The sequence below is a fragment of the Moschus berezovskii genome, chromosome 25 (assembly GCF_049115385.1).
Source record: "Moschus berezovskii isolate FMDL1 chromosome 25, NW_MosBer_1.0, whole genome shotgun sequence".
Lineage (NCBI taxonomy): Eukaryota > Metazoa > Chordata > Mammalia > Artiodactyla > Moschidae > Moschus > Moschus berezovskii.
The window spans coordinates 23,791,940-23,818,916 of NC_142484.1; the positions used below are offsets into that span (position 1 = coordinate 23,791,940).

At 47.6% G+C, this 26,977-nt stretch overlaps 1 protein-coding gene across 5 annotated transcripts in view; it reads left to right on the forward strand.

Annotated features, from left to right (window-relative positions):
• Positions 1–26,977, forward strand: part of NAV2 (neuron navigator 2) — a 429,204-nt gene that overhangs the window by 52,103 nt on the left and 350,124 nt on the right. Inside the window, exon 1 of one of the 5 annotated variants that reach the window (XM_055416034.2) lies at positions 18,178–18,395. The exons of the other annotated variants lie outside the window; for them this stretch is intronic. Coding sequence (XP_055272009.2) covers positions 18,345–18,395 — 51 coding nt within the window. The 5' untranslated portion in view covers positions 18,178–18,344. Of the gene's footprint in view, positions 1–18,177; positions 18,396–26,977 lie in introns of those variants that run through there. 5 annotated transcript variants of the gene reach the window in all.

Below are 26,977 nucleotides of genomic sequence, written 5' to 3' on the forward strand. Positions count from 1 at the left end.
GGAAATTGAGCAGAAGTAGAGCTAATGAGAGATGACAGTGGAGCACAACTTAGGCAGTGTTTGGTCTGAAGAATAAAACAGAAATGCTCCATAATTAGATTTTCCTTTCCTGAAGTTCTTTACTTTTTAGAAGTTGGTTGATGCAAGGTGACTCTCTATCAGAGTGAAACAAGACAGACTTCTAGGACCTGAGGGCAAGCCACGCTGAGTGGCTCCCAGACTTAACCACCCACAGTGATCCAGCCATGAAAAGTGAGCACCTTGAGCTCAGGATTTTGGTCTGTTCCCTTCACTGCTGGGTCCCTGGTGTCTGACTCAGCGCCTCGCACTTAACAGATGCTCAGGAAATATTTATTGAATGCATGAATCAGTCTATCCTAGGTTGCCCCCATTTACGCTATCTTCCTCTCCTTTAGTTTCATTCTGAATTTATCAGATTCCTTAGTTTTGATTTATTTGTCTAAGAACTGTTTACTGAGCACGCACTAGCCTCATGGTGGACCATCACTGTTCTCTAGAAAAGAATAACAGGACACTGAAGAGCTTCTGCTCTGGGTTAAAGTCTCAGTTCTGCTGCTTAAAAGGGATGGAAACCTCAGTCTCCTCTACTGTAAAATGGTGTGAGAATTAGCCAGGGTCGTGTACCTCAAGCACTTAGCACAATTCTTGACACACATCTTTGTGTTGTGTTAAAAAATGTCGGTCTTTTTTTGTCATTTATTACCTGGAGCCTTTACCATCTACTTTATTGACTCCTTTCGGGCCCTCTTTACTTTCTGAGCCCACATTTCGGAACCCCAGAAGTTAATTGTTATCCTTAGAGCAGATAATGTGTATGCAGCCTTTAAAAAGCTCCAGAATATTCAATCATGAGTATATTTAAATGTTGGGCACTCTTCTCTGTTTTTCCTCTTCTCTATTTTTCTGTATTTTCAATTTTAATTAATAAGCATGTATCATTTTCATCAGTTAAAAAGTATAAGAAAAAGTATAATAATGAAAAATATACATTTTCAATTTTAATAAATTCAGAGGTAGAAAACAAGAATATTTTATTAGATCTGGACTAGAGAATCAAATCAGGAACTCAGTTTGTCCTTTATGTCGTCCAGATGAAAATGCCCAGACACATACACCAGAAAAGGAAGAGTGCCCTCCTGAGCACTGTTCACGGCTGTGTTCAGTTTAGTGGATGTGGGGTGAAGGACTTGGACTCCTGACTTTGTGTCCCAGCTTTACCACCGCTGAACTCCATGTACAACTAACTCCAGAAACTGTTTAACTCTTTAAGCCTCAGTTTTCTCAATCAATTAGGTGGCTCACATGGTAAAGAGGCTGCCTGCAATTCAAAAGACCTGGGTTCAATTCCTGGGTTGGGAAGATCCCCTAGAAGAGGGTATTGCAACCCATACCAGTATTCTGGCCTGGAGAATTCCATGGACAGAGGAGCCTGGTGGGCTACAGTCCATCGGGTCACAAAGAGTCAGACATGACTGAGCAACTTCACTTTTCACTTTGACTTTTCTCATCAGTGAAAGAGACAAATGGAGAACATTTTCCTTGTAGATTGTTATGTGCATGAATATCTTATTTCACACAAAAGTCTTCAGTATATTCTTTTTTCCAACTACATCAGTAACATCATCATTCTTTACATTTTATGTGACATTTGTCAAAACGGGCATTCCAGAACTGAGGCATTTGAGGTGGCGCATACTAAATGATCATCTGGATAAATATTGCCTTACTAGGACACTTGCACATTCTCACAGTTGTAAAGTCTCCTTCCCCTTCATTTTGGTGATCAATAATACTACTGTAAATGTATTTGGTTTTTTGAAGTTCACAGGGTATTAATATGCTGTAGCACTATGTAAATTTAAAGAAGTCATACATAGCGTTTATTATTTTGATATAAGAAAATTACATTATATATATTTTGTCCATGTATGACTTCCCCAGTGGCTCAGTGGTAAAGAATCTGCCTGTCAATGCAGGAGACTCAGGTTCGATCCCTGGGTTGGGAAGATGCCCTGGAGAAGGAAATGGCAACCTGCTCCAGTATTCCTGCCTGGAGAATCCCGTGGACAGAGGAGCCCAGCCGGCTACAGTCCATGGGGTTGCAAAGAGTCAGACATGACTTAGCAACTAGACAATGTTTATACATATCTCCACTTTGATGTCTGATCATCATCTGAAACTGATCATGGCCAAACCTGAACTTCGGATGTCTCACACCTATCTTACCAACTGCTTTCCTTCTGCATGTCAGTAAATGAAACCAACATTTGCCCAGTTGCTCAAGCTAAAAGCCCAAGTCATCCTTCATGCCTCTCTTTCCCTCACATCTCATATTCAATTGATGACACAAATTATATTTCCAAACTGAGCCCTTCTCCTACACTGTTGGTGGGAATGTAAATTGACATAGTCATTATGGAGAACAGTATGGAGATTCCTTTAAAAATTAAAAATAAAGCTACCATATGATCCAGTGATCCCACTCCTGGGCATACCCTGGGAGAAAACCATAATTCAAAAAGATACATGCATCCCAATGTTCTTTGCAGCACTATTCACAATAGCTAAGACGTGGAAGCAACCTAAGTGTCCATCAACAGAGAAGTGGATATACACAATGGAATATTACTCAGCCATAAAAAGGAATGAAATAATGCCATTTGCAGCGACATGGATGAACCTAGAGATTATCATACTGAGTGGGGTAAGTCAAACAGAGAAAGACAAATATCACATGATATTGCTTATATGTGAAATCTAAAAATGGAGGGGGTACAAATGAACTTATCTACAAAGTGGAAAGAGAGTTACAGATGTAGAAAATAACTTACAGTTGCCACGGAGTAAGGTGCTGTGCTGTGCTGAGTCACTTCAGTCGTGTCCGATTCTTTGTGATGCCGTGAACTACAGCCTGACAGGCTCCTCTGTCCATGAAGACTCTCCAGGCAAGAAAACTGGAGTGGGTTTCCATGCCTTCCTCCAGAGGATCTTCCCAACCCAGGAATCGAACCTAGGTCTCCCGCATTGCAGGTGGATTCTTTACCATCTGAACCACCAGGGAAGCCCGTGAATATTGCAGTGGGTAGCCTATCCCTTCTCCAGGCCCCAGGAAGTAAGATGGGGAGGGATAAATTGGGAAATTGGTATTGACATATACACACTACTATATACAAGATAGATAACTAATAGGAACCTGCTGTCTAGCACAGGGAACTCTACTCAATACTCTGTAATGACCTGCATAGGAAAAGAATCTGAGGAAGAGTAGATATATTTATACGTATAACAGATTCACTTTGCTGGACACCTGAAAGTAGCAAGACACTATAAATCAACAATATTCCAATAAAAATAAAACAAGCAAAAACTGCCCCCAAACTGAATCTTCCCCACAGCCACCACCAGCATTGCAGACCCAGCCAGCATCCTCTCAGTTCGGCTGAGTGTGACAGGAGCACCCAAACGCTTACAGCCGTTTCCCTGTGGTGGGGCCGGAGGAAGCACTGACAGGCAGAACTCAGGTTGTGCCTCTGCTTGTGCAGGGCCCCCGGCATCCCCCTGCCCAGTGACTCCCTATAGCACTGGAAATGAAACCCAAACAGCTTAATGTCCTTCTGAGCTCAGTATTAGGGGATAACACTGGAAAAGACTCTGATGCTGGGAAGGATTGGGGGCGGGAGGAGAAGGGGACGACAGAGAATGAGACGGCTGGATGGCATCACCGACTCTGTGGACATGAGTTTGAGTGAACTCCGGGAGTTGATGATGGACAGGGAGGCCTGGCGTGCTGTGATTCATGGGGTCGCAAAGAGTCAGACACGACTGAGCGACAGAACTGAACTGAAACTTCTGTAAAGCACCGGACAGAAGCTGTTTCAGGTTTTGTGGGCCACATAGGCTCTGTCGCAAAACCACCTCCTTCTTTGCCTTCATCTTTGCGTCTGTCTCCTTCTCCATCTGTCTCCTCCTCCTGCTAACTCTTTACAAACGCTGGAACAGTTTCCTATGTCTGTGAGCCTGTTTCTGTTTTGTAAATGAGTTCCTTTGGGCCATTTTCTTTTTTTTCGATTCTACATGTAAGTGATATGATATTTGTCTTGTCTGACTTACTTTACTTACTACGATACTCTAGGCCCACCCATGTTGCTGCAAATGGCATTATTTTATTTTACTTTTTTTTAATGACTGAGTTGTAGTCCATTGTATATGCATACCACGTCTTCAGTTATTGTTACCAAAAGAGAAAGGCGAGGGAAGGTAACGAATTAGGCGTTTGGGGTTAATAGATGAACACTATTATATATAAAATAGATAAACAGGGACCCACTGTATAGCATGGAAAACTATATTCAATATCTTGTAATGATGTATAATGGAAAAGAACCTGGGAAAGAATATGTGTGTGCATGTGCGTGTGTGTAATTGAGTCACTTTGCTGTACACCTGAAACTAACACGACATTGTATATCAACCCACACCTCAGTTTTAAAAAATGTAATAACTGGTCTTAGCTCATGGGCTGACATCAACCAGCCAAGGGCTAGAGTCGGCTGCTGACCCTGTTCTCCGCGAGCTGGCCTTGACCTTTCTCTCCAGCCCAGCTCTCACCCTCTGCCTTGCTCACTCTGCCGTAGCCTCGGTGGCCTGCAGGCTGCCCATGAGCACAGCACCTTCTGCCAAGGGCCCGGGCATACTCCAACCCCGGTTCCTCAAGTCACTTCGCGGCTCACTTCCTTCCTTTGTTCGAGTCCCCACCGGCAGGTGTCTCCTTGGCACTTGCCCCTGCCCGCAGGCACGCTGCCCCTCAACCCACTGGAGTCTTTTTTTGTTGCACATCCTGTACATTTACCTCTTTGTCGGTTCTGCCTCTGTAGACTGTCAGCCCCTCGGTGGCAGGCTGTCTGACCCACTCCGCACTCTCTCGCCAACACCCAGAATAGAACCTGGCGCTTAGTGGCCATTCAAAAATTATTTTTTGGATAAGCTAATAAATGTAAAAAAAAAAAAAAAGGTTCTGTTGCCAGATAGTTTTCAGCCCCTGTAATATCCTTCATTCGCAGCAAGGTGGCCCTTCTTTATAACCGCTCAACCCTGTGGGCTCAGGCTAGTGAAGACAGATCAGGTGAAGACACCACGCTGTGCTCTGGGTGACAGCAAGGACTGTGAGAAGCCAGTTCTATGTGCCATGGGGTCTGAAGGTGAATCCAAGTTGAACAGGGGACGAGCAGAGGGAGGAGGGGAGCAAAGCCAAGCTTTGAAGTGAAGGGAACTGTCCAGCTCTCAGGAAGTTGATGTCACTGGAGCATCCCTGGCTGATAAGTGCTCAGTGGAGCCAATTCTTGATTTCTCTTGAGGATGGAGAGAAGTGTCTCTTGGAGCCATAGGAAGAGCACTGAGATAAACTGTCCCTCCCTGGAATATACAGCTAAGCCAGCCCACGATCCAATAGTAGAGACATTGAAGAGATGGTGCTTATCCCAGGCCCAGATGGGACATGGTGGAAAGATCTAGTATTTCTGGAGCCACTGAATAGAACATAGTGACTCCCAGCCCCAGGCACAAACACCCCAAAATCTCCTGCAAGGGTTCCCTTTGGATTGGCAAGTGAGAGCGGTACATCTAGAGCGGGCAGGTATACCCTTCTCCCACCCTACACTCCCACCTGGCCTTGTTCCAGGCCTTGTTCCAGTCCAGAAGAGAGGCTTGGCTTCTTCCACCCAGGGAGTGGATGGGATGCTGCATAGGTGTTCCTATGGAGGACTCCCAGGCAAGTTGGTGCCAACATCCTCAAATTCTGGCTCAGGGTCAGATAATGAGCCTTGGATCATGCAGTGAAGTTGGCTGTAAACTGACTCATACACCAGTCAAACCCACCCCTGCCCCAGGAGCCAAGTCAGGAAGTGAAAAGATACAGGAATCTCTTCCTTGGATGCCCCTTAGGATAGAAACTTGGGAGTGTAGGACAGGGGAGCCTGTTTACTGTCGACATTGTAGAACTTTATGTCCAAGATCAAGAGTCTAGCTCTTGATTTTAGAAAATAAGACAGGTGTAGAACACGGGGGAAATTGCAATGGCATTACAAATCAGACTGTCCATCACAGCTGTGCCTCAGGAGCTGGAAGCAGGAGGTCAGATGGTTTGGGATCTGATGACCAGTCTGCTGTGTGACTTTGGATTAGTTACTTGACCTTTCTGGCTTTGGTGTTTTCACTTGTACAATGGTAGTGGTAAGTCTTGACATCGTCATCTCATTGAGTTATTAGGATCACCAAGGGATTAAGAAAGGCTTTGCAAAGTTAAAAAGGCTCTAGTTATGAGTAACTTGATCCCTAATCAAGTTGTGTGAAATAGTAATACCAACGGAAGCAAGAAACATCCAGTGAGCACCGACTGTGTGCCAGGCACTGCCCAGTGTTCGTATGCGCGTCACGTGTGGTCCTCAACAGCAACCTTGAAAGAGGGCACTCCATAGATATGTCCCCGTGAGCAGGTGAGCTCATAGGCCTCATACGAAGTTAAAGAACTTGCCAGGTCACACAGCTAGCCAGGGTGGACCAAAGTCTGAATTTAAATAGTTTGTTTCCAGAGGATGCCCTGGGACCATGAGGGCCTAGAGCCCTGAACTCCAGGCTGCCAGTCCAGCCTCTGCCGTGGCTTCCTTGGAGAAGATAACCACAGTCTGTCCAGAGAAGACTGATTCATCACTATCTCATCTCTGCAGAAGGGTTCAATCCCTGCCAGCTGCAGAGAGGCTGTGGGACCTTGACAGAACCTGATGTCTACCAACTCTGATAGCCAAGGGTTCTAACAGGCTGCTATATCCACCCCCAGTCCTGAGACACTGGAGAGATGCAGGAAACGGGAGCTCCTCCAGGTTGCGGGGGCGGGGGGGAGAGGTGAGTGGGACAGAACTCTCTCACTGGTGGGCCTCCCTCCTTGCACGTGGAGTGAGTCTCAGAGAAACATTTCCTTGAGAAAGCAGAAGAACAGGGGCAATCTCTGAAGGGCAGGGCTGTAGTTTTCCATGTTCTCATCAGGAAGAAGAGAAGGAAAAGCAAATCAGCACTCCCTCCCCTCGGCCCCTCCATCAGGAAGGGGACTGGGCAGCCCCACTGCAGGACAGCACAGCACGGGGGAGGCGCCGCTGGGGGGCAGGGCTCTTCGCTCAGAGAGCCTGGTATTATTCCGCGTGGTGGAGGTTGCTGAGTTCGGCCAACAGGAAGTGGCAGATAAGAGCTTCTGGATGCAAGCCTTTTCAGGTGGCCCAGGGTGGCGAAAGGACATGAAAATGGGTAGAAGAAGAATTCTTGAAAGAGCCGTGGCCTTAGTCCTGGAACAGAGAGGACCCAGGAAGCCTGGGCTTGTCAAACATCTGAGGGGCTGCCCAGAGGCAGGTGAGTTTGGAATGGCCCCCATGGAGTGGAGGAAGGAGAGGCAGGAAATAGTGTAAGGAAACACGCGGGAATCTCATAGACGGCAAGCGTAATGTAACAAGCAGATGCTTCCAGAAAGGAGAAGAACCACCCTTCCAGCAGTGAGCTGTCACTGCAGGGGTCCAAGCAGAGGCTCTGGTAGGAAGAGAACTCAGGAATCCTTGAGAACCGCACTGCCCTGAGAGTCTGTGATTGTGAGAGGAGGGAAGGTGGGAAATGGGATGGAATGGGATGGGAGTGGTGGCATATTCACAGGTCTGGCTGCCCTGGCCTTTTCCTGCCCTCAAGCTGGACCTCAGCCCTCCCTCCCCATTCTGTCTTGGCCTTAGTGCCCTGGGACCACCAAGCTCACTATTACTTTTCTTTCCCACAATAACTTCTAACCCCCCAGCCCTGACCTAATGCACCCTGCTTGTTGCTGGGTGACGCTACTGGATAATGACTCATTCTGGCTGGCTGTGTTACCTTTCTCAGGTGATATGATGCCGTTACCTAGTACAAAGCCCTTGCCCCTAGAGCATTGGTTCTCAATCATTAGTGGGCCTCAGAGTGAACTGCAGGGCTTGTAAAAAACACAGATTGCTGTCATTGGAAGGACTGATGCTGAAGCTGAAGCTCCAGTTCTTTGGCCACCTAATGCAAAGAGCCGACTCATTGGAAAAGACCCTGATGCTGGGAAAGATTGAAGGCAGGAGAAGAAGGGGATGACAGATGGTTGGATGGCATCACCAACTTAATGGACATGAGTTTGAGCAAGCTCCAGGAGATGATGAAGGACAGGGAAGCCTGGCATGCTGCAGTCCAAGGGGTTGCAAAGAGTCAGACATGACTGAGCAATTAAGCAACAGCAACAACCAGAGTTTTTCATTCAGTAGGCCTGGCATGGTACCCAGAAATTGGCATATTTAAAAAGTATCCAGGTATTGGTGATGCTGCTTGTCTGAAGACCACTCTTTGAGGATCACTGCTCTAGACAACCTAAAACCTTAGGTCCAAGGCTATGGATTCAGACAAACCCATGTTGGAATCCCAGCTACACTATTTATGAGCTATTATGATCGGCAATTTACCTAACATCTCTGTGCTTCCGTTACCTGCTCTGTAAAATGTTGATGGTACCACTTTCAAAGAGTCATCGTGAGGTTGGAAGATGGTGATTAGCTTAGACAGTCTTGGGGATATGCTAAGTAGGCAAGTCCTCAATAAACGTTAGCAACTTTTATTTTTAGGATAAAACAGTGGGGATTTTAGACATCCCATGTCCACCTGCATGGGATAGTGGTGTCAGAGCAGAGAAAGGCATGCATTTTCCTCCAGCTGAATTCGATGTGTTGGGCCAGCCCCATGTTATTCTTTGCCCATATACTCTGTGCGTGCGGGAAGGATGGGGATTCATCAGCAGTGGGGCCAGCCTTCCGGTCTTGATTTTATGTCAGGGGCCAGCCACACACTCTGAGTGACTAGTTCTTGGAGTGATCCTGCAGGAGGAGCCAGCTTGCTTATAGGGCACAAGAATTAGAATGGGATCATCTCAGGTCTCTTGTCCCTTTTCTGTTAGAGTCCCAGAGCCCCTCTCACTTGTAACTCATATCCTGTTAGGAAGATATAACTGATAGTTATAATAATTTAAGTGCAGACTTAAGTCTCTTGCTGCAAAGTCTCAAAATAAACTGGGAGAATCTAGCGGTGACTTCAGATGGCCTGGAGCTGTTCTGAATGTTGCTGAAGAAAGGGATCCTCTGGGAAAACACATGCCAGATTCCATTCTGTGGGAGACAAATCGTGAAGTGGGTTACTTAGAATTATAGCTGGAGAAATGCTTCCTCCAAAGAGTTCTATAGTCAACTTTGGGAAGTACTCCATTTCTGGTTTCCTATTTGAGCTCCGGGACTCTCACTAGCATATTTAAGCCTCTCAGGAGTCCTGCAGTTAAAAGACATATGCAAACTGTTGAACAAAGTAAACTTTGGTTACTATCAATTTCGGGAAACTAGTTCTAGGAATTTACAGCTTCTGGGTGCCTTCATACATAGTATCCCACCTGATTTTCTAAACAACTCTGTGAGGTAAATATAATCATACCCATTTTATAGAAGAGAAGACAGATTTATAACCTGCCCCAGGTCACAGAGCTATTGAAAAACAACCTACCATTGCATGATCTGAGAAAGAATTTGTTGCATTTGATGGAATTTTATTTGTAGTAACAACAAGCATAAAAACCAAGCAAAACCAAGCCGAAAACCAAAACAAAACCCCACTAAATGGAAATGGTACCTATTTTATCAAAACCCTTTCAGTGGATTACATTTATAGTATTTTCTCATGTTCAGTTCAGTTCAGTTCAGTCGCTCAGTCGTGTCCGACTCTCCGCGACCCCATGAATCACAGCACGCCAGGCCTCCCTATCCATCACCAACTCCCGGAGTTCACTCAAACTCATGCCCACAGAGTCAGTGATGCCATCTCATGTTAGGCTCACATTATATTATGATGTTACCACAAAGAGAGATGGAACAGCACAGGTTAAGAGTGTAGATTCTGCATCTTAACAGAGTTTAATTCCAAGAGATGTCCGTTGCCAGTTCGGTGACCGTGGGTGAGTTATTTCACTTTTCTGTCCTGATTCCCCCTCTGTAATTTTCAAATTTATTTCATAAGGTTTCACATGAGATTTTACATGCAGAGTCCTCAGAATGGTACCTGACACATAGAAATTCACTGATGAAAGCATCAATTATTATTACTGCTATTGCTTTTGTTAATAATACTCTTATTATGTAAAGTCCACTTGTCTTGAGAACCCATGAGAGTGGATTTGGATGGCAGCCAATAAGATATAAGTCCTAGCTTGGCCCTCTCATTAAACAGCTGTGTGACTTTGGACGGTTGACTTACCCCCTCTGTGCTTCAGTGTCCCCTTGGAAAATCATGCCAGCCATCCAACGTAGTTCATAAATAGTTCTAAAAATAGTTACCTGGGTAACTGATGAGAAAGTGCTTTGATAAACATAATACCAGGTCACCTTGTGTTCTCAATGTTCAGTTTGACTGGAGCATGACCAGAGACAAAGCTGTGAAAGGGGGCTGGCTTGAAAGTGCCTCTCTACTCTTAGTCTAGGATCTGAAAAATGGCCTCAGTTGCTGAGGCCCTTTGATCAACAGCAGCAGTAATTATGACCAGAGTAATTTCATGGGCCTCCACGGAAGCCAGAAGTGAGTTGTTAGTGGCGCTGGGAGTTTTCCTTTGCTAAACAATGGCGCCCTCATTCTGGGGTTTCCCGGGCTGTCCTCTGTTGACGTTGGAATAGACGGGGATTGTGTACACACGTTCTCTCAGCTGGTGCATCTCAGACATCTGTTTCCTCCTGGTTTTCCTCATCTCAGACCCTGTGTACTGGATCCAGAGTGCTAGCCCCGACCCTGTCCTCAGGGGCATTCATCACAGTCACCCTTTTCTGGCGGGTGGAGGTAGGGGAGGGAGGAACCCTGTTGGTGGATTGGGTACACGGCTGTGTGTGTGTGTGTGTGTGTGTGTGTGTGGCAGTCTCCTGTGAGATCAGGATGCCTAACAAGAGTGGAATCAATTTATCTGCCGTTTTTGTTCTAAGGGGAAAAAAAAACCCACTGGGGAATAATTTTTAGCCCACTTGTAGGATATTTGTGTCCCTTTAATTGTTCCATCGTGTAACTTCTCCGTGAAAATCAATTTCATTCCCAAGAGCAGAGTTATTAGCGAGGCGTTCGGTTCCTCAACAGTCCCCAGGAAGTGTAGACCACGGCCCCTTGGGAAAGATGCTGCCTCTTAAATTGCTAACCTTAATCCCCAGTGACCAGCACTGGCCCAGCATGAAAGGGCTGATCCCACAGGGAAAATAAAATAAACAAAACCACACCACCCTCTCCCCCACCAAACCACAACCACCGAAAACCAAACAAAGCAAAACCCAGCACACCCCAGTGAGTCTGAGGGCAGATTTGTTCCAAACTGTTTCTCTGAATCACTCCGATGCAAAACCAGAACAGAGGACAAAAATTAGAAGCCATTGAACTTTCTTAAGTGCTTTGACAATAGCTATCCACATTTCTGTGCCCGCAGTTTTGTGGCAGAATTTTAAAAAAAAAAATTTTTTTTTCTTTTTTTGCTTAAGTCATTTATTTCACCTTATGTGAACCCCTAGCCCAACTGAGTAGGCTAGATAAGTCCCAAACAAGTCTTTAAGTCACTTTCCAAAACATCTTCCGGTCCGCATGCCCTGACACCTCCTTGGGGTCAGAACTGGAGATGGCGCTCTTCAGAGGGTGGGAGTTAGAGGGAGGATGGGCTGGGTGGAGGCCCTTCAAAAGGGGGTCAGAGGTCACCCAAAGATTGTGCAGTTTCTACCCTTTATCAGCTTCATTGAGGCGGTGGGAGGGGAAGGGGCTGGAGGAGGAGCCCCCAGGTCTGGGGTGTTGAGTAGAGCAAATAAATACCAGGGGCACCTGGCAACCCTCGGATACGAGGGATAAACAAGCTCACTCTGCGGAGAGGCGTCCTCTGTTGTTTGGGACCACTTCGGCTGCCCTGTAGACATCAAAACCTCTTGCCCTGGAGCTTTGAAGTTAGCCTTTACTTCCTTATTTGCTCATCCTTATTTTTTTACCCCGTGCCCCTTATATGTTTGGCAGTGTTTAGGTTGACTATAGGGAAATACAAGGCAGAATTTTAAAAGCTCTCCTTCTAGTAACCTTTAAAAGGAAATATCAGATATCCAAATTCTCAGCAAACAAGTGACTCTTTAGTCTGAGTAACCGTGGATTTCTGATTTCTTCCCCAGGGTCTGCCCAAGATGCCATCGTGTCTGGTGCTTCTAGCCTCCCAATTCGGTTGGGTTTATTTTTCATACATTTTGCATGTTCTAGTGGAAGGAGTTATATACAGGGATTCTTCTGGAAGATGGGGGGAAGGGGAACTGGATGATCTTTATGCCCCCTATAGCCCTGACATTCTGAATTTGTCAATTGTGTTTCATTACACCAATGATAAGCCAAGCACTATTCTGCCTGTACAAAGATGAATAAAATAGAGCATGTGTTTCTAAGCAATTTATGATCTAGTGGTAACAATATTAATATCAATACTAATATCCATAACAGCAAATAAAATACACCAACCCTAACTCCAAAAGAAGATGGGCTATTTTATGAAGTCTGTCAAGAAGATAGAAACAGACTACTGGGGACCACAGAGAAGGGTGTGTTCTGATGGGGGAGGGACTTAAAAGAAGTTCACCTACTGCATTAGTTTTGCTCAGGGTCCTGAAGGAACAACATTCTTTCAGGATGTCATCCAGCAGAGAATGGAGGGACAACCACTTGCAACCTGAGGAAACAGCCCAGGCAAGGGTGTGGCAATGCGCCCGTGGGTGGCCAGGGGGATGGACAGACCACGGGGACGTTGGGAGGAGCAACTGGGGACCCTGTTCCACCCAGAAATCCTCTATCACCACCTGACCCCTGTCGCCGGAAGGAAGAAAGAAAATTGTGTGCCAGGAAGCAACCAATTAAACCCTGTTCATGGAACACATGACAGGCAGTGGCACTCTGTACACTGGGAGATGCCTTTACATAATTCTCTATCTTAAGAAAAAAGGGAAGAGGCAAGAGTGTTGAGAAGTTCTTTGCTAGCCCAGCCAGCCCTGCCCTTTTTAGGGACGTATTCATTCGTTCACTTGCAGATTGTCACTGGGACAAGGTGTCTGCCCCCTTGAAAGCCATACACTTTACTCTCAAACCCTCCAATCACTTCTGCAAGACCCTCTGCAGACCTCAGTGTTCCCAGGCTGACCTTCAGGTTACTCAGGCTGGCAGAGGGGAGACGGCACCTTCCATGCTCAGACCTTCCTTGTCCCTGGCTTTCGGCAAGAATTTGTTTCTTCAGGAAGGATTAGTGCTTTTCTAAACTTGGGTGCTCAAGTCTGGAAAGCCTGCCAGCTGAGTACTTCCTCAAACCTTTTATTTTAATTTTTATACACCTTCTTTCCCCGTAGCCAAGATCATAGGGCCCTTCCAGAGTGGGGCAGAGACTTCAAATAAGTCTGAAAGCCCCTGGCAAAAATTTCTGCTCACAAGTCCTCTTCATTATCCCAGGGATGGCATTTCTGGGCTTTCATTTCCTGTACGTAGTTTGACAATAAGACAGACATTGCAGAGGTAGGGGGTCAGGCAGACTGACCTGTCTGGGGGTGTCTGAGCTGGTTGAATAGAGTCAATCACTCTCCCTCTCTGACCTTCCTTAGCAGGGCTGTGATGAATAAGTAAGTGGAAGTTGATCTGTGCCATGCTTAATAAATAGCTGCTAATATGGCTAGGATTTGCATTTGACAGGTGACACTAAACTTATCTGTGGTCCTTTCCTGTTCAATGTCGGTTATTTGGGGGGGTGGGGGGGTGGGGAGGAACGGCGGATTCCCCATGTCTAGCTAACTAGCTTAGCCCTCACTCTGTGGTGGCACACTGCTTCTGGTTGAAACTTTGTCAGCCTTGAGCCAACCACATAAAAGCTGGCATCTCCCCACAGTTCGCCTCATGTGTGGGTGGAAAGGCACCAGCCCACATTCAGGCCCGTCTAGAGAGCCCGTGTTGTCTGCTGCTCCCCGGGCCAGCCTCCACGGCGTCTGAACTTTCCCCTATTAGTCACTGCTTTGGCTGGAAGAGTGGAAGACCCCTGTTAAACTGAAAATCTGTTATCTGGGAAACGCATTAAGCCATTAACAGCTGGACACAAATTAGTTTATCAGACAGGAGCTGGACTTGCAGGAGTTAGGAGTGAGAAGGAGCTTGAGAGATCATCAGGTTATGAGCAAGGCAAGGAAGGTTCATGGAGGAGCCAGTCTCTGAGATTCTAAGCCTCAAGCTGTGCTTTCTGGCCTGACTTTTCTTTCCTCCTCATTCTGCCTTGAGGAGCAAGATGGATGCCCCCACTTTCATTCATGAGATATGTATTACGTGTCCACCGAAGCTTGGGCTGCAGTTCTGAGTAGAGAGGAGGGAAGACAGACTTGGGAATGAGCCAGTGCTAGATGGTATGAGATGGATCTCTTGGATGCTGGGGATGGAAAGATCTAGAACACAGGACACTGTTAGCAAAGGGCAGAACTCAGCCTCTGGGGCTTCGGCTCCACCAGGGGCTGCCCAGCACTAGACCTGGAGTCCTGCCTTGTGGCTACTCTGAGAGTGGAAGAGAGGCCACCCTCAGGGAGCTGGGCTAAGCTGAGGGTGTCACCTCCTGTGAGGGTCAGCGCTGAATTGTCAGGCCCAGGGGAGAGGTCAGAAGACTACAGCCTGAAAAGAGAGGCCAAAAGCTGGGAGGAAGCAGCAGGGCAGACCCTCACAAACCTTGTTCCCACTAGCTTAGTCTTATGTGATTCACACGTAGAGAGGCTGATCTCTTCCTCAGAATTCACAGCAAAGGCCTCGGTGGGAGAAGACAGAAATGGGAGGAAGAAGAAGAAAAGTTCTGAGAGAGGCACCTGCTGAATGGGAAACAGCCCTCCAAGGGATTGGAGGCTTAAGGCGCCATGTCTGTCTCTGAAAATCTGCAGGGTCCTGACACCTGGTGAACGCACAGCCAACACCCCTTGGAATCACTCATGGCGTCTGTGGATTGCTGTGACGTCAGTCTCCTTTTCCACACACCATTCAGATCCTTATTCTGTCTCCCCTCTGTGATTTCAACAGCCTTCCAACTGGTCTCCTTCCCTCCAGCCTCCACCTTGTCAAAGCCATCCTCTTGCTATTTAATAGAGAGGTCCACCTAAAACGGGAACTTGGCCAAATCACTCTCAGTTCATAAGAATTAAAGGCAGAGTCCCCTTCATAAGGACCTAACCTGCTCCAGACTGACACATCGCCCCACTTCCTGCCACTGCATCTTCACATTCTGACCACACAGAACCTGCCATGCTTTTTCCGTCCTCTTGAAATGTGCTATGCTGTCTTCCTGGGATGTGTGCCTTCTCTCTTCCAGCTTGCCTTCATCCTTCCAGATGGAGGTCAGTGTCACCTGCCTGAATTTCTTCCAGTCTTGCTCATAACTTTTTTCTTTCTGGCCCAGCCTGTACAGCCCTCTTTTGAAACACTTGTTCCGTTGACTGCAACTAGTAGTATATGTGTCCATCTTCCAGCAGAAGCATATGTGCCTGGTAGGGGTGTGTGCACACACACCCTCTGTTGATTCCCAATACCCAGCACAGAGCTGGGCAAGTGAGTCACGATAGGTGATCAAGGAGTGTTTGCTAAAGAAGCTAGCATACCTGTGGTCTGATGGGTATGAGATCTGAAAGGCAAGGCCACGGGATTTATTCTCTTTAATTAAAGCTGGGGCAGGTATCCTCTCAAAAGGCACCCCCACCAGTTCCTTCCTGCACCAGGAGTGGTGTTTTCCATCTTTGACCAGCCAGATTTTGACTGGGAAGCAAATGCTCATTCAGTGGCTTTCTGGAGACACGTGTTTTTTAAATGTTCTAAGTATCCTAGAGAATGTGATAAACCTGTAGAGGCTTCCCCAGAAAACGTACAAACAACCCAGTCTCATAACATTTTCTTACAACCAGAAGGTCTCTGGACTCCAAGAAACCCCAGCTTAAAGTAGCTGCAATAGAGAGCTTGTGTTTTGCTCTCTTGACCAATAAGCTTTTGTCCAGATTTATTTTCAGGAAAAAAAAATTATTGTAGAATCTTGTTTTCCAAATACATAAGTATACTTTAATGTGGAATATGCTTTTTTAAATAATACCCGCTCTCCCCTTCCTATGTTTCCCTATGATGTGCCCCTTCCCTGGAGGAGCAAAGATGACTGTGTTTCGCTGTCCAGAAATATATGTGGAGATATACATTAAAGGGTCCCTTGCAGATATTCGGTCTAGGTCAGGGCCTCCAGCAGGATGTGGGATGTGGGCTGTGCTGCCGGGGTCTGCATCAGTCCTCATTGCAGAGGAAGTTGCATGAACTTAGAGAAGGTCAGTTGTCAACAGTTTTCATTTCCTTCAGCTCCCACTCTGCACTAAACGCAGTTCCAGGCACTTTGGGGGAACAAAACAGGCAAGGTATCTGCTTTTGTGGAATTTCTAATCTAATGGGATGAGGCAGAAGACAGACAAAAATACAGGTGGCTTAAACTCAGAAAGTGAGTAGAAAGAGGAAGGAAAGATGACAATCCTGGGGTAGAAGGGTGTGGGAAGGAGAAGGTCGCTGTGTGAAAAGTCAAAAGTCCCTTTGAGAAGGTGATGTGCAGATGAGACCACGGGTAGGGCTAGGGGAAATTGAGACTAGGTGGAGGAACTACCAGGTGCAAAGGTTCTGACGTGGGAACGATTTCCACATGAGTGAGAAAAAGAAAGAAGGCCAGTGTTGCTGGAGCACAGAAGTCGGGGTAGAGGCTGGGAAATAAAGCCGGAAGTCACAGAAACAGAGTTGGGATTTTTCAACTATAAAGGGAAAGCAAATCCTGAAAAATGTAGTGTGGTAAGGCAGCATTTTGATCTAGCTGCATGTTTTAAAGATCATTTTGAGAAGACCAGGACCCATTTATCACCTCCCCTCATTGGAACGGTTTTGACTTGCTGAAATGAATGCGTAATCGGGCAATTACATGAGTTCTATATCAGCAGGACAGAACCAGGATTTCCATCCCAAGATGTCAGTGCAGCCCGAACAAGATACGGCCCCGAGGTCTGGATGGCGCGTGCCACCTTGCCACGGGGAGCAGAAGGATTCCTGAGCCTTTTCAGGGTACTGAAAATTGCTAGGGAGCCTTGGAGAGTCAGTGCTAGATTAAGGGACCCAAGCCAAGGGTTCAGCAGGAAGGTGAAGAGATGCCAGCCCCCCAACGCCTCAGAGGAAGGCACAGGGTGGAGGGTACCGGTCCCCAGTCTGCGGCCGGTGGAGGAGGCAGAAGCGGAAACAAAGGCCACATCGCCTTTTCCTCGGGCCCCTGTCCTCGTCTGCCCCCACCCCCTCCACGGATGTCCTTTCTTTAGCAGCAGCAGCCAGGTGTGTTTGAAAACACACCGCGTCCTTCACGTAGCAGGAAATAAATGTTGCTGGCGGAGCGGCGTGTGGGCTGGGGTGGGGAGTGTGTGTGTGTGTGTGCTGGGGGGGTGACAGGGGGCGGAGAGGGCAGCGATGGTATATCCACCTCCAGTTGCTTTTGGGGGGCGGCGGCCCCAGAGTGACCACTGTCGGACAACTTGAGTGAGTTCGGTGCAGAAACAAAATGCCGACGGAGCTGAGCGCACGTGGAGAGGGGCGCGGGCCGTGTCGGCGCTCGGGACCCGCGAGGGCCCGGCGGCCACCGACTGCGCCCGGGTGACCCCTCGGTTCCCGCCCCCGCGCCCCCTCGGACCTTCCCGACTGCTGCGGGCTGCCCCGCCCAGCCACAGCCTGCGGGAGAGGCTGAAGACGCTCTCCTCGCAGCCACCGCGGCCCCGGCCCCGGCCCCGGCCCCGGCCCCTCCCGGAGCCCCCTCCCCCTGAGCGGCGGGCGTCCGGCCCGCGGAAGCGCCGGGGGCCGCGCGGGGCACCCGCGCGCCGCAGAGGAGGCGGAGAGCCCGCCGGCCGCGACCCGCCTCCGCCGCGGCCCCAGCGGCCCCCGCGCTGCGAGGCGCGGGCGCTCGGACGCAGGGGGCGCTGTTTGACCTGGCGCAGGCGGGGAGGCGCGGGGAGCGGGCGAGGGCGGCCCGAGGGCCGGGCCGCGCGGGCGCCGGGGATGCCCGGAGGGGCCGGGGGCGGAGGGAACGACTCCGGACCGCGCGGCCCGACCTGCCGGGCGCGCGGGCAGGTGCTTCGGCCCCCCTCCCCCTGTTTTTTTTTCTTTTTCCTCTTTTCCTTCCCTCCTCGCCTTGAAGTAAGATGAGCGTGATGCTGTGGCGCTGGGACCAGAATAACACCACCATGAAGCTGGTAAGGGTGGCTTGCAGCCCTCGCTTCCCGGGCACTGCTCTGCTTTTTATTCCCCACCAACGCCTCTCCCCCCGCGCCCCTGCATCCCCATCAGGGCTGTCTCCCACGATGGAAAGTCCCCGAAGTGCGTCCCGTTCCTGGTATTTCCCTTACTGTTTTGAAAATAGATTTCAGGTGGTGTTTCCTTTTAAACCAGGAAAGTCGACGTGCAGGCGTGTGTGTGAGCGATTGAAGGCGGGTGGGATGGGCTGCATTATCTCGCAGACGCTCCCACCAAGGAATTCCTGGGGCTCTCCGGGGTTGCCCAAGCCGGGGATTGTCTCCTGCGCCTAGGTCTGTGCTCTCAAGGCGCGTTCCGGCTCAGCGTGGTCTGTCCCCCTCTCTCCACCCCGCCCTCATTGTGTTTTGATAGTTCGGGGTGCTCGCGGGTGTTGGTCTTTATTGAGGGTTGACTTGTTTGGGCAAATAAACGTTGAGCCCAGCTTGAATATGCACCGCGACCTCTTCTCCCGCCTCTCACAATGCCTTCGCTTTCTTTCAAGTTTGTGAGAACCATCTAGGCTGCAGGTACTTTTTCCCTCCTCCGATTTCAAAAATAACCGCCCATCACTCTGGGGACGACTGCGGAGAGCAGGCGTTTTTTCCTCTCTGCTCCAGGAAGCCTGAAGGGTTTCTCCATAACAAGGATAAAAAGTGATCGGAAGGCTCTTCATTGGGTTTTGCTTTTGTGACTTCTTTATCTGACGGTTTCAGCTGGCGGGGACCTGAATTCCCCGTGGATGTTAGCCAGTACTGTGGCCAAGTCAGTTACCCCCTTGAATGTCAGTTTCCTCCTCACTAAATTGGGGCAAGTTTTCACCTTGTTGAGCGGACTGCAAGCATAAGAAATCATATTTGTAGGTTTCTCACCGAAACTAAGGGCTCAGTAGGGAATAGGTATTATTAATAAACTGGAATTAATACATTTTGGGGTGAACTCTTTAAAGATGCTGGCCCCCCCAAAAAAATTTCACAGCAGCTGTATTGGATACTAAGTCGCTAAGTCAACCTAAGCTGGTTCTTCATATAATGAACTTATTTGTTGGAAAAACGGCACCTTGCTTTTCATGCTTCTTGTGTTATGTTTGGCCTGTCTCACTTTCAGCTACTATTTTACAACTTCGTTTAATGTGCTGTAACATGAGCGGGCATTATGTACCTTCACTGCACTGTGTCAGGACTCCAGCTCCCTAATCCTTGCCTGGAATCTTTCTCCAACCAGACTGCTGTGGGCGAGCCCAGAGTTTCACACATTTTCCCTCTAAGTTACACCTGAGGTGCTGCTCTAAGATCCAGCTCAGGAAGTTTGGGTCCTGGTCTGGGCTGGCTAGTGACGGACAACCAGACCTAAAAGTTCTCAAGAAAAAAAGAAGTTATTTCCCAGGCAGGGAAAATGTGACTCATCACAGGGGATGGATTCTACAGCTTTGGTGGCAGGTGGCTAGGGTAAGGGCCAGCATGTCCTCATGGCTCCAAAACAGCTGCCCCTTTTTAGCTTGTGGAGGGAGTGTTCCCCCACGTGGGTCAAAGGTCAGCCTTTATTGGGTCTGTCTTAGGTCTTCAGCTCTGAGGCTCACTTTTCCAATAAACTGTGAGGACCACCCAAGGTTGCTGTGGTCCAACCCAAGTACCCCTGTGCCAGGTTGGGGAGGGGCTGGAGGAGCTCAAACCACCTGGGATCACTGGATGAGGCAACAGTTACAGTCCCAGGCAGGAGGAGCCACGGCCTGCACCTCGACATTCAGAGAGCCTCTGCTGCCCTCAAGGATGGGCCCTCAGCTTTTCTGCAGAATCCTCGAAACCTCGGCCATGTCTTTAGCTGACACCTTGTTAGTTTGTTTTCTGTTTCATCATCTGCTGATTGATTTACCCGTTTGTTGTGTGTTGACACTGTGCAGAGAGCCCTTTCATGGTGGGAGGCTGTGCTCTTTGGGAAAGACTTTGCTCTCAGGTGATTCTTGGTTCAAATTCTAGCCTTGTCACTTACTAATCTCCGAATCAATTTTCTTCTGTAAAAGAGTTGTATAGTCCTTTCCCCAGGTGTGAGTAGATGAAATGAGAATACGGAAACAGGATCTGGCACCAAGGTCTGATATGTGCTGTGTGCATTGTCGCTTAGTTGCGTCTGACTCTTTGCGACCCCGTGGACTGTAGTCCACCAGGCTGCTCTATCCACGGGGATTCTCCAGGCAAGAATACTGGAATGGATTGCCATGCCCTCCTCCAGGGGATCTTCCCAACCCAGGGGTTGAACCCAGGTCTCCCACATTGCAGGCAGATTCTTTACTGTCTGAGTCAACGAGGAAGCCCAAGAATACTGGAGTGGGTAGCCTGTCCCTTCTCCAGGGGATCTTCTCAACCCAGGAATCGAACTGGGGTCTCCTGCAGTGCCTGTGGATTCTTTACCAGCTGAGCTACCAGGGAAGCCCCAAGTCTGATATTTGGGTGTCTAAAAATGGGAACAATGTTTGTTATTATTGTTATTTTCTTCAAAGGTAAATGTTCTGCTCTCCATTGTGTTGTTGGGTGAATGGTTTTTTTCTCTTAATGAGCTTGAAGAAAACAAACTTTTTTTTTTTTTTTTTTAAAACCTTTGAGTCATTAGTGGTCCTCTGTAGGAAGGAACTCTCTAAGAAGTAAATTGTGTGTGAATAACCATCCCAGAATGGGGCCTGGGGCCAGAGGTGGGTGCCTGAACTTTTATCACTGGTGCAGTTCAATAAACATGAAGTCAGTTAACCCTTAGCTTGCAAACTCACCATTCTGATTGAGTAGTGGAACCAAAGGTTTTGCTTCATGTTCTATTTTAAGGTTAATTGGATCAAAATAAGGCTAAGAGTAATTAGAGGCAAAACTTGCATCTTTATGTATTATCTCCGCAGGGGGATGTCAGAAAGGCACCTGCCCACCTCGGGTAGAAGCCAGTAGCTGGTAGAGTCTTCTCTGTCCAAATCCCATCTGACAGGGTCACGGAGCCTTTGATGAAAGTGAGAGGAGGTGACTGCTGAGGCCTGAAGCATCCCCTGGGAGGGGTAAGCACAGGCCTAGAGCATGATGTGGGTGGTTCTGACATCCTTATCACTGCCCTCCCCACCCTGCTTCCTTTCTTTGAGATTCTTTCAACTTGGGCAGGGCAGGGAGAAGAAAATGATGCCACTTCTGGAACAGTTTGTGTCCTCTGAGAAGCGGCAGAGTCAAAGAATGAGGAGAAGAAAAGCACAAGGAGGTGGGGGAGCACCCTTGCCGCCTGTCCTCAGGCAGAGAGGTAGGCGCTCCAGCTGGAGAGGCCCGCAGTCACAGCTCTGTTCAGGAACTGCTGGCATTGGGACCTGGTTGCATAGCCTCTGTAGCCTTGCTTTGCTCATCTGTAAATGGGTATCACATTTGCCAACAAAGGTCCGTCTAGTAAAAGCTATGGTTTTTCCAGTAGTCATGTATGGATGTGAGAGTTGGACTATAAAGAAAGCTGAGCACCGAAGAATTGATGCTTTTGAACTGTGGTGCTGGAGGAGACTCTTGAGAGTCCCTTGGACTGCACGCGGATCCAACCAGTCCATTCTAAAGGAGATCAGTCCTGAATATTCATTGGAAGGACTGATGCTGAAGCTGAAACACCAATACTTTGGCCACCTGATGCGAAGAACGGACTCATTTGAAAAGACCCTGATGCTGGTAAAGATTGAAGGCAGGAGGAGAAGGGGATGACAGAGGATGAGATGATTAGATGGCATCACCAACTCAATGGGCATGAGTCTGGGTAAACTCCAGGAGTTGGCAATGGATAGGGAAGCCTGGCGAGCTGCGGTCCATGAAATCGCAAAAAGTTGGACATGACTGAGCGACTGAACTGAACTGGGTATCTCACAGAGATACAGTGAGAATTAGAAAAAAGTGTGTGTCAGACTTTGAACTCAGGGCCCGATGAGTTGACAAGCAGTTGTTTCTGTAATTACAAGATGATCCCATAGTGTGTGTGTGTGTGTGTCTCTGCACAGAGGAAACACTGAACAGAAATAGTCACACCGTTACCAGTGCTCAGTTCTGGGGGTAGATTATCAAGGATTTTTTTTTTTTTTGGTCTATACTTTTCCTTATATTTCAGTTTTTGTGCAATGACCATTATTTACATTTATCGTCAAGGAAATACAGAAAATTGTACTGCCAAAATAATCATAGAATTGACATTCAGCATATTAATAGCTCACATGCATTGATCCTTTACTTTGAGCTTCATTCCATTTCATCCTTGCCATAGCACTATGCAAGAGAAACTGTTGAGACGAGGAAATTAAAGTTCAGTTGGGTAAGTGACTTGCCTAAGATTCCAAAGTTAATTACAGCCGTGGCTGATTCGTGTCAATGTATGGCAAAAACCACCACAATATTGTAAAATAATTAGCCTCCAATTAAAATAAATTAATTAAAAAAAAAAAAGATTCCAAGGTTAGTAACTCATAGAACCTCTGTATTGTCTGATGGCAAAGGCCTTGCCTTGAACTGTGCTGTCATAAAACTGTGAGTGGGTCCTGGGGAGCAGCACGGCCTTCTGCTGAGCTGGGTGTGTGTGAGTGTGCCGTGTATAGGCCTGCACTGCTGCGGTTTCTTCCTGCGGGGGCCTCTCTGAGTTTCTACCCACTATCATCCTCTTTGGTCAGGGATATGCCGTGAGCGAGGTAGGGAGGAAAGGAAACACAGTGTGCAGGGCTGGGTTGGGTCATCACCCTTCAGTGTCCTGGAAGATGCTTACAGGGCCTTCCCTCAAAAGTGGGGAGAAAGTGGCTCTGAATGAAGAATAATTGAGAATAATGATGATGAGGGACTGTGCCTCCGACCTCTGACCTTTCCCCAGAGAGGCATTGATCACAGGCCCCCTGGTCCTGCCCACAGCCAGGCTAACAAGCAGATTAAAAGAGGTCAGTGGGTTAAAGGGCCCGTCTGCTTTTCTGCGGTTATACTGCTCCCTCCCAAAGGCAAGGATGCTATGGACGCTGCAGAGCCTATGAGCAACCAGGTTCTGTGTTTAAAACGCAATGATCCTTCAGGTCTTATTCATCTTTCTGTGCATGGACTGACTCTTGTAGTGACAACTTTTGCTTTTTTCCTGGATAGAGCTCGTTGCCCACTAATCTGAAGGCATTCCCCTCTTCAGCTGGAAAATAGCAGCAATTTCAGCTCTCAGAAACTTTTAGAACTTTCTCCTGCTTTCCACTAATTGTAACTGGGATAGATTTTACCATTTCCCAGGTACTGAAATCATCATGTCCATCTTCTGCTAATTTCAGAAATCTCTAGAACAAGAAATTCTATCCTTTCCTGGAGAAACCAGGACCATTTTCATGTGTATTTCTGCTGTGAGTAATGAGCCATCATAACCTTGATATGCTTTTTGGAATTGAAACCAATGCATGTAAGGAGGATTTTGACTCTAGTTACTGGGAAAATAAAGAAATGGATATCAGGAGAGGAGGAAAGAAAACACTTGAAATTAGTAAGTGACTTCCTTAGGGTAAATTTTTTTTTTTTTCCTTAAGGTAACTTTTTAAGGTAACACATTTTCCTTCATTTTTGTGTTGATATGGTTGTTGAGATTTATAATTGGTCCCTCTGGTGACCCCGCAGTGCTCACATTACTTCTGCAATTATTTTTATGTGGAGCCAGCAAAAAAAAATACATATCAGTTCAGTTGCTCAGTCGTGTCCGACTCTTTGCGCCCCTGTGGTCTACAGCACTCCAGGCCTCCCTGTCCATCACCAACTCCTGGAATTTACCCAGACTCATGCCCATCGAGTCAGTGATGCCATCCAACCATCTCATCCTCTGTCGTCCCCTTTTCCCCTTGCCCTCAATTTTTCCCAGCACCAGGGTCTTTTCCAATGAGTCAGTTCTTTGCATATGTGTGTGTATATATGTGTGTGTGTGTGTGTGTATGTATAGAAGATATATGATGCAAAGAGCTCACTCATTGGAAAAGACCCTGGTGCTGGGGAAAATTGAGGACAAAGGGAGAAGGGGACGACAGAGGATGAGATGGTTGGATGGCATCGCTGACTTGATGGGCATGAGCTTGAGCAAGCTCCGGGAGTTGGTGACAGACAAGGAAGCCTGGCGTGCTGCAGTCCATGGGGTCGAAAAGAGTTGGACATGACTTAGCAACTGAACAACGGCAACAGCAACGTATATGTTTTGTTTCTGGCTTCTGTCATAAAATGCCAGTCACCCAGAAAGCATGTGGCTAAGCTTTTCTTCAGGGTGTCTAGGCTGTCCAGGATATGTGGACCAGATTGCCATCATCCATCTAGCTACGAGCCTAGGGCTATTGGCTAGGTGACACAGGGGCTGTTCCCAAGGATTGTTCATTTTGATCCAGATGTTGCAGATGTGTTGGCTCGTGTTAGAAAGTAGCAGCCAAGGAGGTGGAGAGGCTGTGAAAAGTGGGGATAGAATGAGTAGATAGATATTGTTTAAACAGCATAATAAGAAGGTGTTTTGGGGATGTATGGGATGGCTGGGAGGATAGAAGAGGATGGTCCTTGCCACCACGGATACTAGTTGCATCCATTCAGAAACCTGTGGAGTGGGACAAGCACTATATGTTATCTTTGTCGTAGCAGAGAAGGGATGTGTGCTCATAGGAATATGTTAGGACCCAAAACACAAACAAATCTATGGGGAGGAAGGTGCTTTAATCGGAGATTTACAAGCTCACATACGTGCCCTGGATTTGTATCTGCAGAGGGACCAGGGGGTGTCCTGGTTCACAGTTGGCGCTCCTGCCAACTTCTCTGGCCTTGTAACCGTGGTGAAGTTTCAGGAATCCAGACTGCCCTCTACATCATTCCTGGTAGGAAAGCTCTTGTATGATAGGATCCTGCTTACTAGTGGATGAAAGTCGACTCCTCCATGGCATTCAAGGCCCTCTAGGTGATAGCAGCGTTTTAAATCTTGCTCTGTAGGGCCTCCAGATAGAAGCTGTTTGTTCTAATCAGCATGGTCAGCCCTGTGATTTTTCGCTTTCACTGCTCCCTGGGACTAAATGCTTCTTCCATCTGTCCATATTCTATTGTCTTCCAAAGCTCAAGTCTCCTTTCTTCCGAGAAGCCCTGTCTGACCACACCCGCTCTGGGATCTCTTGACAGGCAGCAGTGCTAGCCTTCCTCTGACTGCACACTGCCCTGAGTCCTTGAGCTGCTCTTGTGTGTGTGCTCCGTCTCTGCTCCCAGACTCAGAGTGGCATTTGGGGTGTAGGTGGTCAGCATCTCTTCCCTCCCAGCTCTGCCACCAACAGTCTGTGTGTCCTTGGAGACTCTTACTTCATCTCTCTGAGGCTCCGTTTCTTCTCTATAAAGTGATCAAACTTCCAAACTTGAGGGGTTTGATTTTTTTGAGCAAGGGGCTTCCCAGGTGGCACTAGCGGTAAAGAATCTCCTGCCAGTGCAGAACAGAAGAGATGCAGGCTCAGTCCCTGGGTCGGGAAGGTACCCTGAAGTAGGAAATGGCAACCCACTCCAGTATTCTTGCCTGGATAATTCCATGGACAGAGGAGCCTGGTGGGCTACAGTCTGTGAAGTCGCAGAGTCGGACTTGACAGCACACACAGACACACACAGACACAGACACACAGACACACACACACGCTACAGTCTGTGAAGTCGCAGAGTCGGACTTGACAGCACACACACACACACACACACACACACACACACACACACACACAGTCTGTGAAGTCGCAGAGTCGGACTTGACAGCACACACAGACACACACAGACACAGACACACAGACACACACACACGCTACAGTCTGTGAAGTCGCAGAGTCGGACTTGACAGCACACACACACACACACACACACACACACACACACACACACACACACACACACACATGGTTTTGAGCAGAACAAAGCACTTAGTAACTGCTTGAGAAACGTTTGCTTTTGCTCCAATGACAATAATATGTTTCTTTACTCATCAGGTATTTATGAAATGTCTACTACAAACTGGGGGATATACTAGTAAACAAAAAGCTATTTTGCCTGTGTGGAGTTTATATTGTAGAGGAGATGATAAGCAAAATATATTTTTTTATGTTGATGAATGCTATGGAGAAAAATACAGCAAAGTAAGCAGAAGGATAGGGAGGCTGGGAGAGGTTTCTCTCTTTAGAGTGGTTAAGCAGTGGTTTACCGCAAATGTGACATGGTTGTGTAATAATAACAATTATCATTATTATCACTCCTCATTGTAATAGGCATTGTAAATAGGTGACTGGATAATTTATCATCCAAGCTAAGACATTTCTGAGAGTAAAAAGGGTACTGTGAAGAATTGTACAGGGATACAGATGTAAATCAAGTCCTGGGCAAAGTGAGATGCTTTCCTGTGTATACTTGGTTATTCCAAGTATCAAGGTTGGCTGAAACATAGTATCATGTCAGGCAGGCCTACTTTAAATCCTGGGTTCTGCCATCTTCTAGCTGTGAGATCTTGGCTAAATCATTTAATCTCTTTGCATCTCAGTTCCCTTCTATGTTATGTATACCCA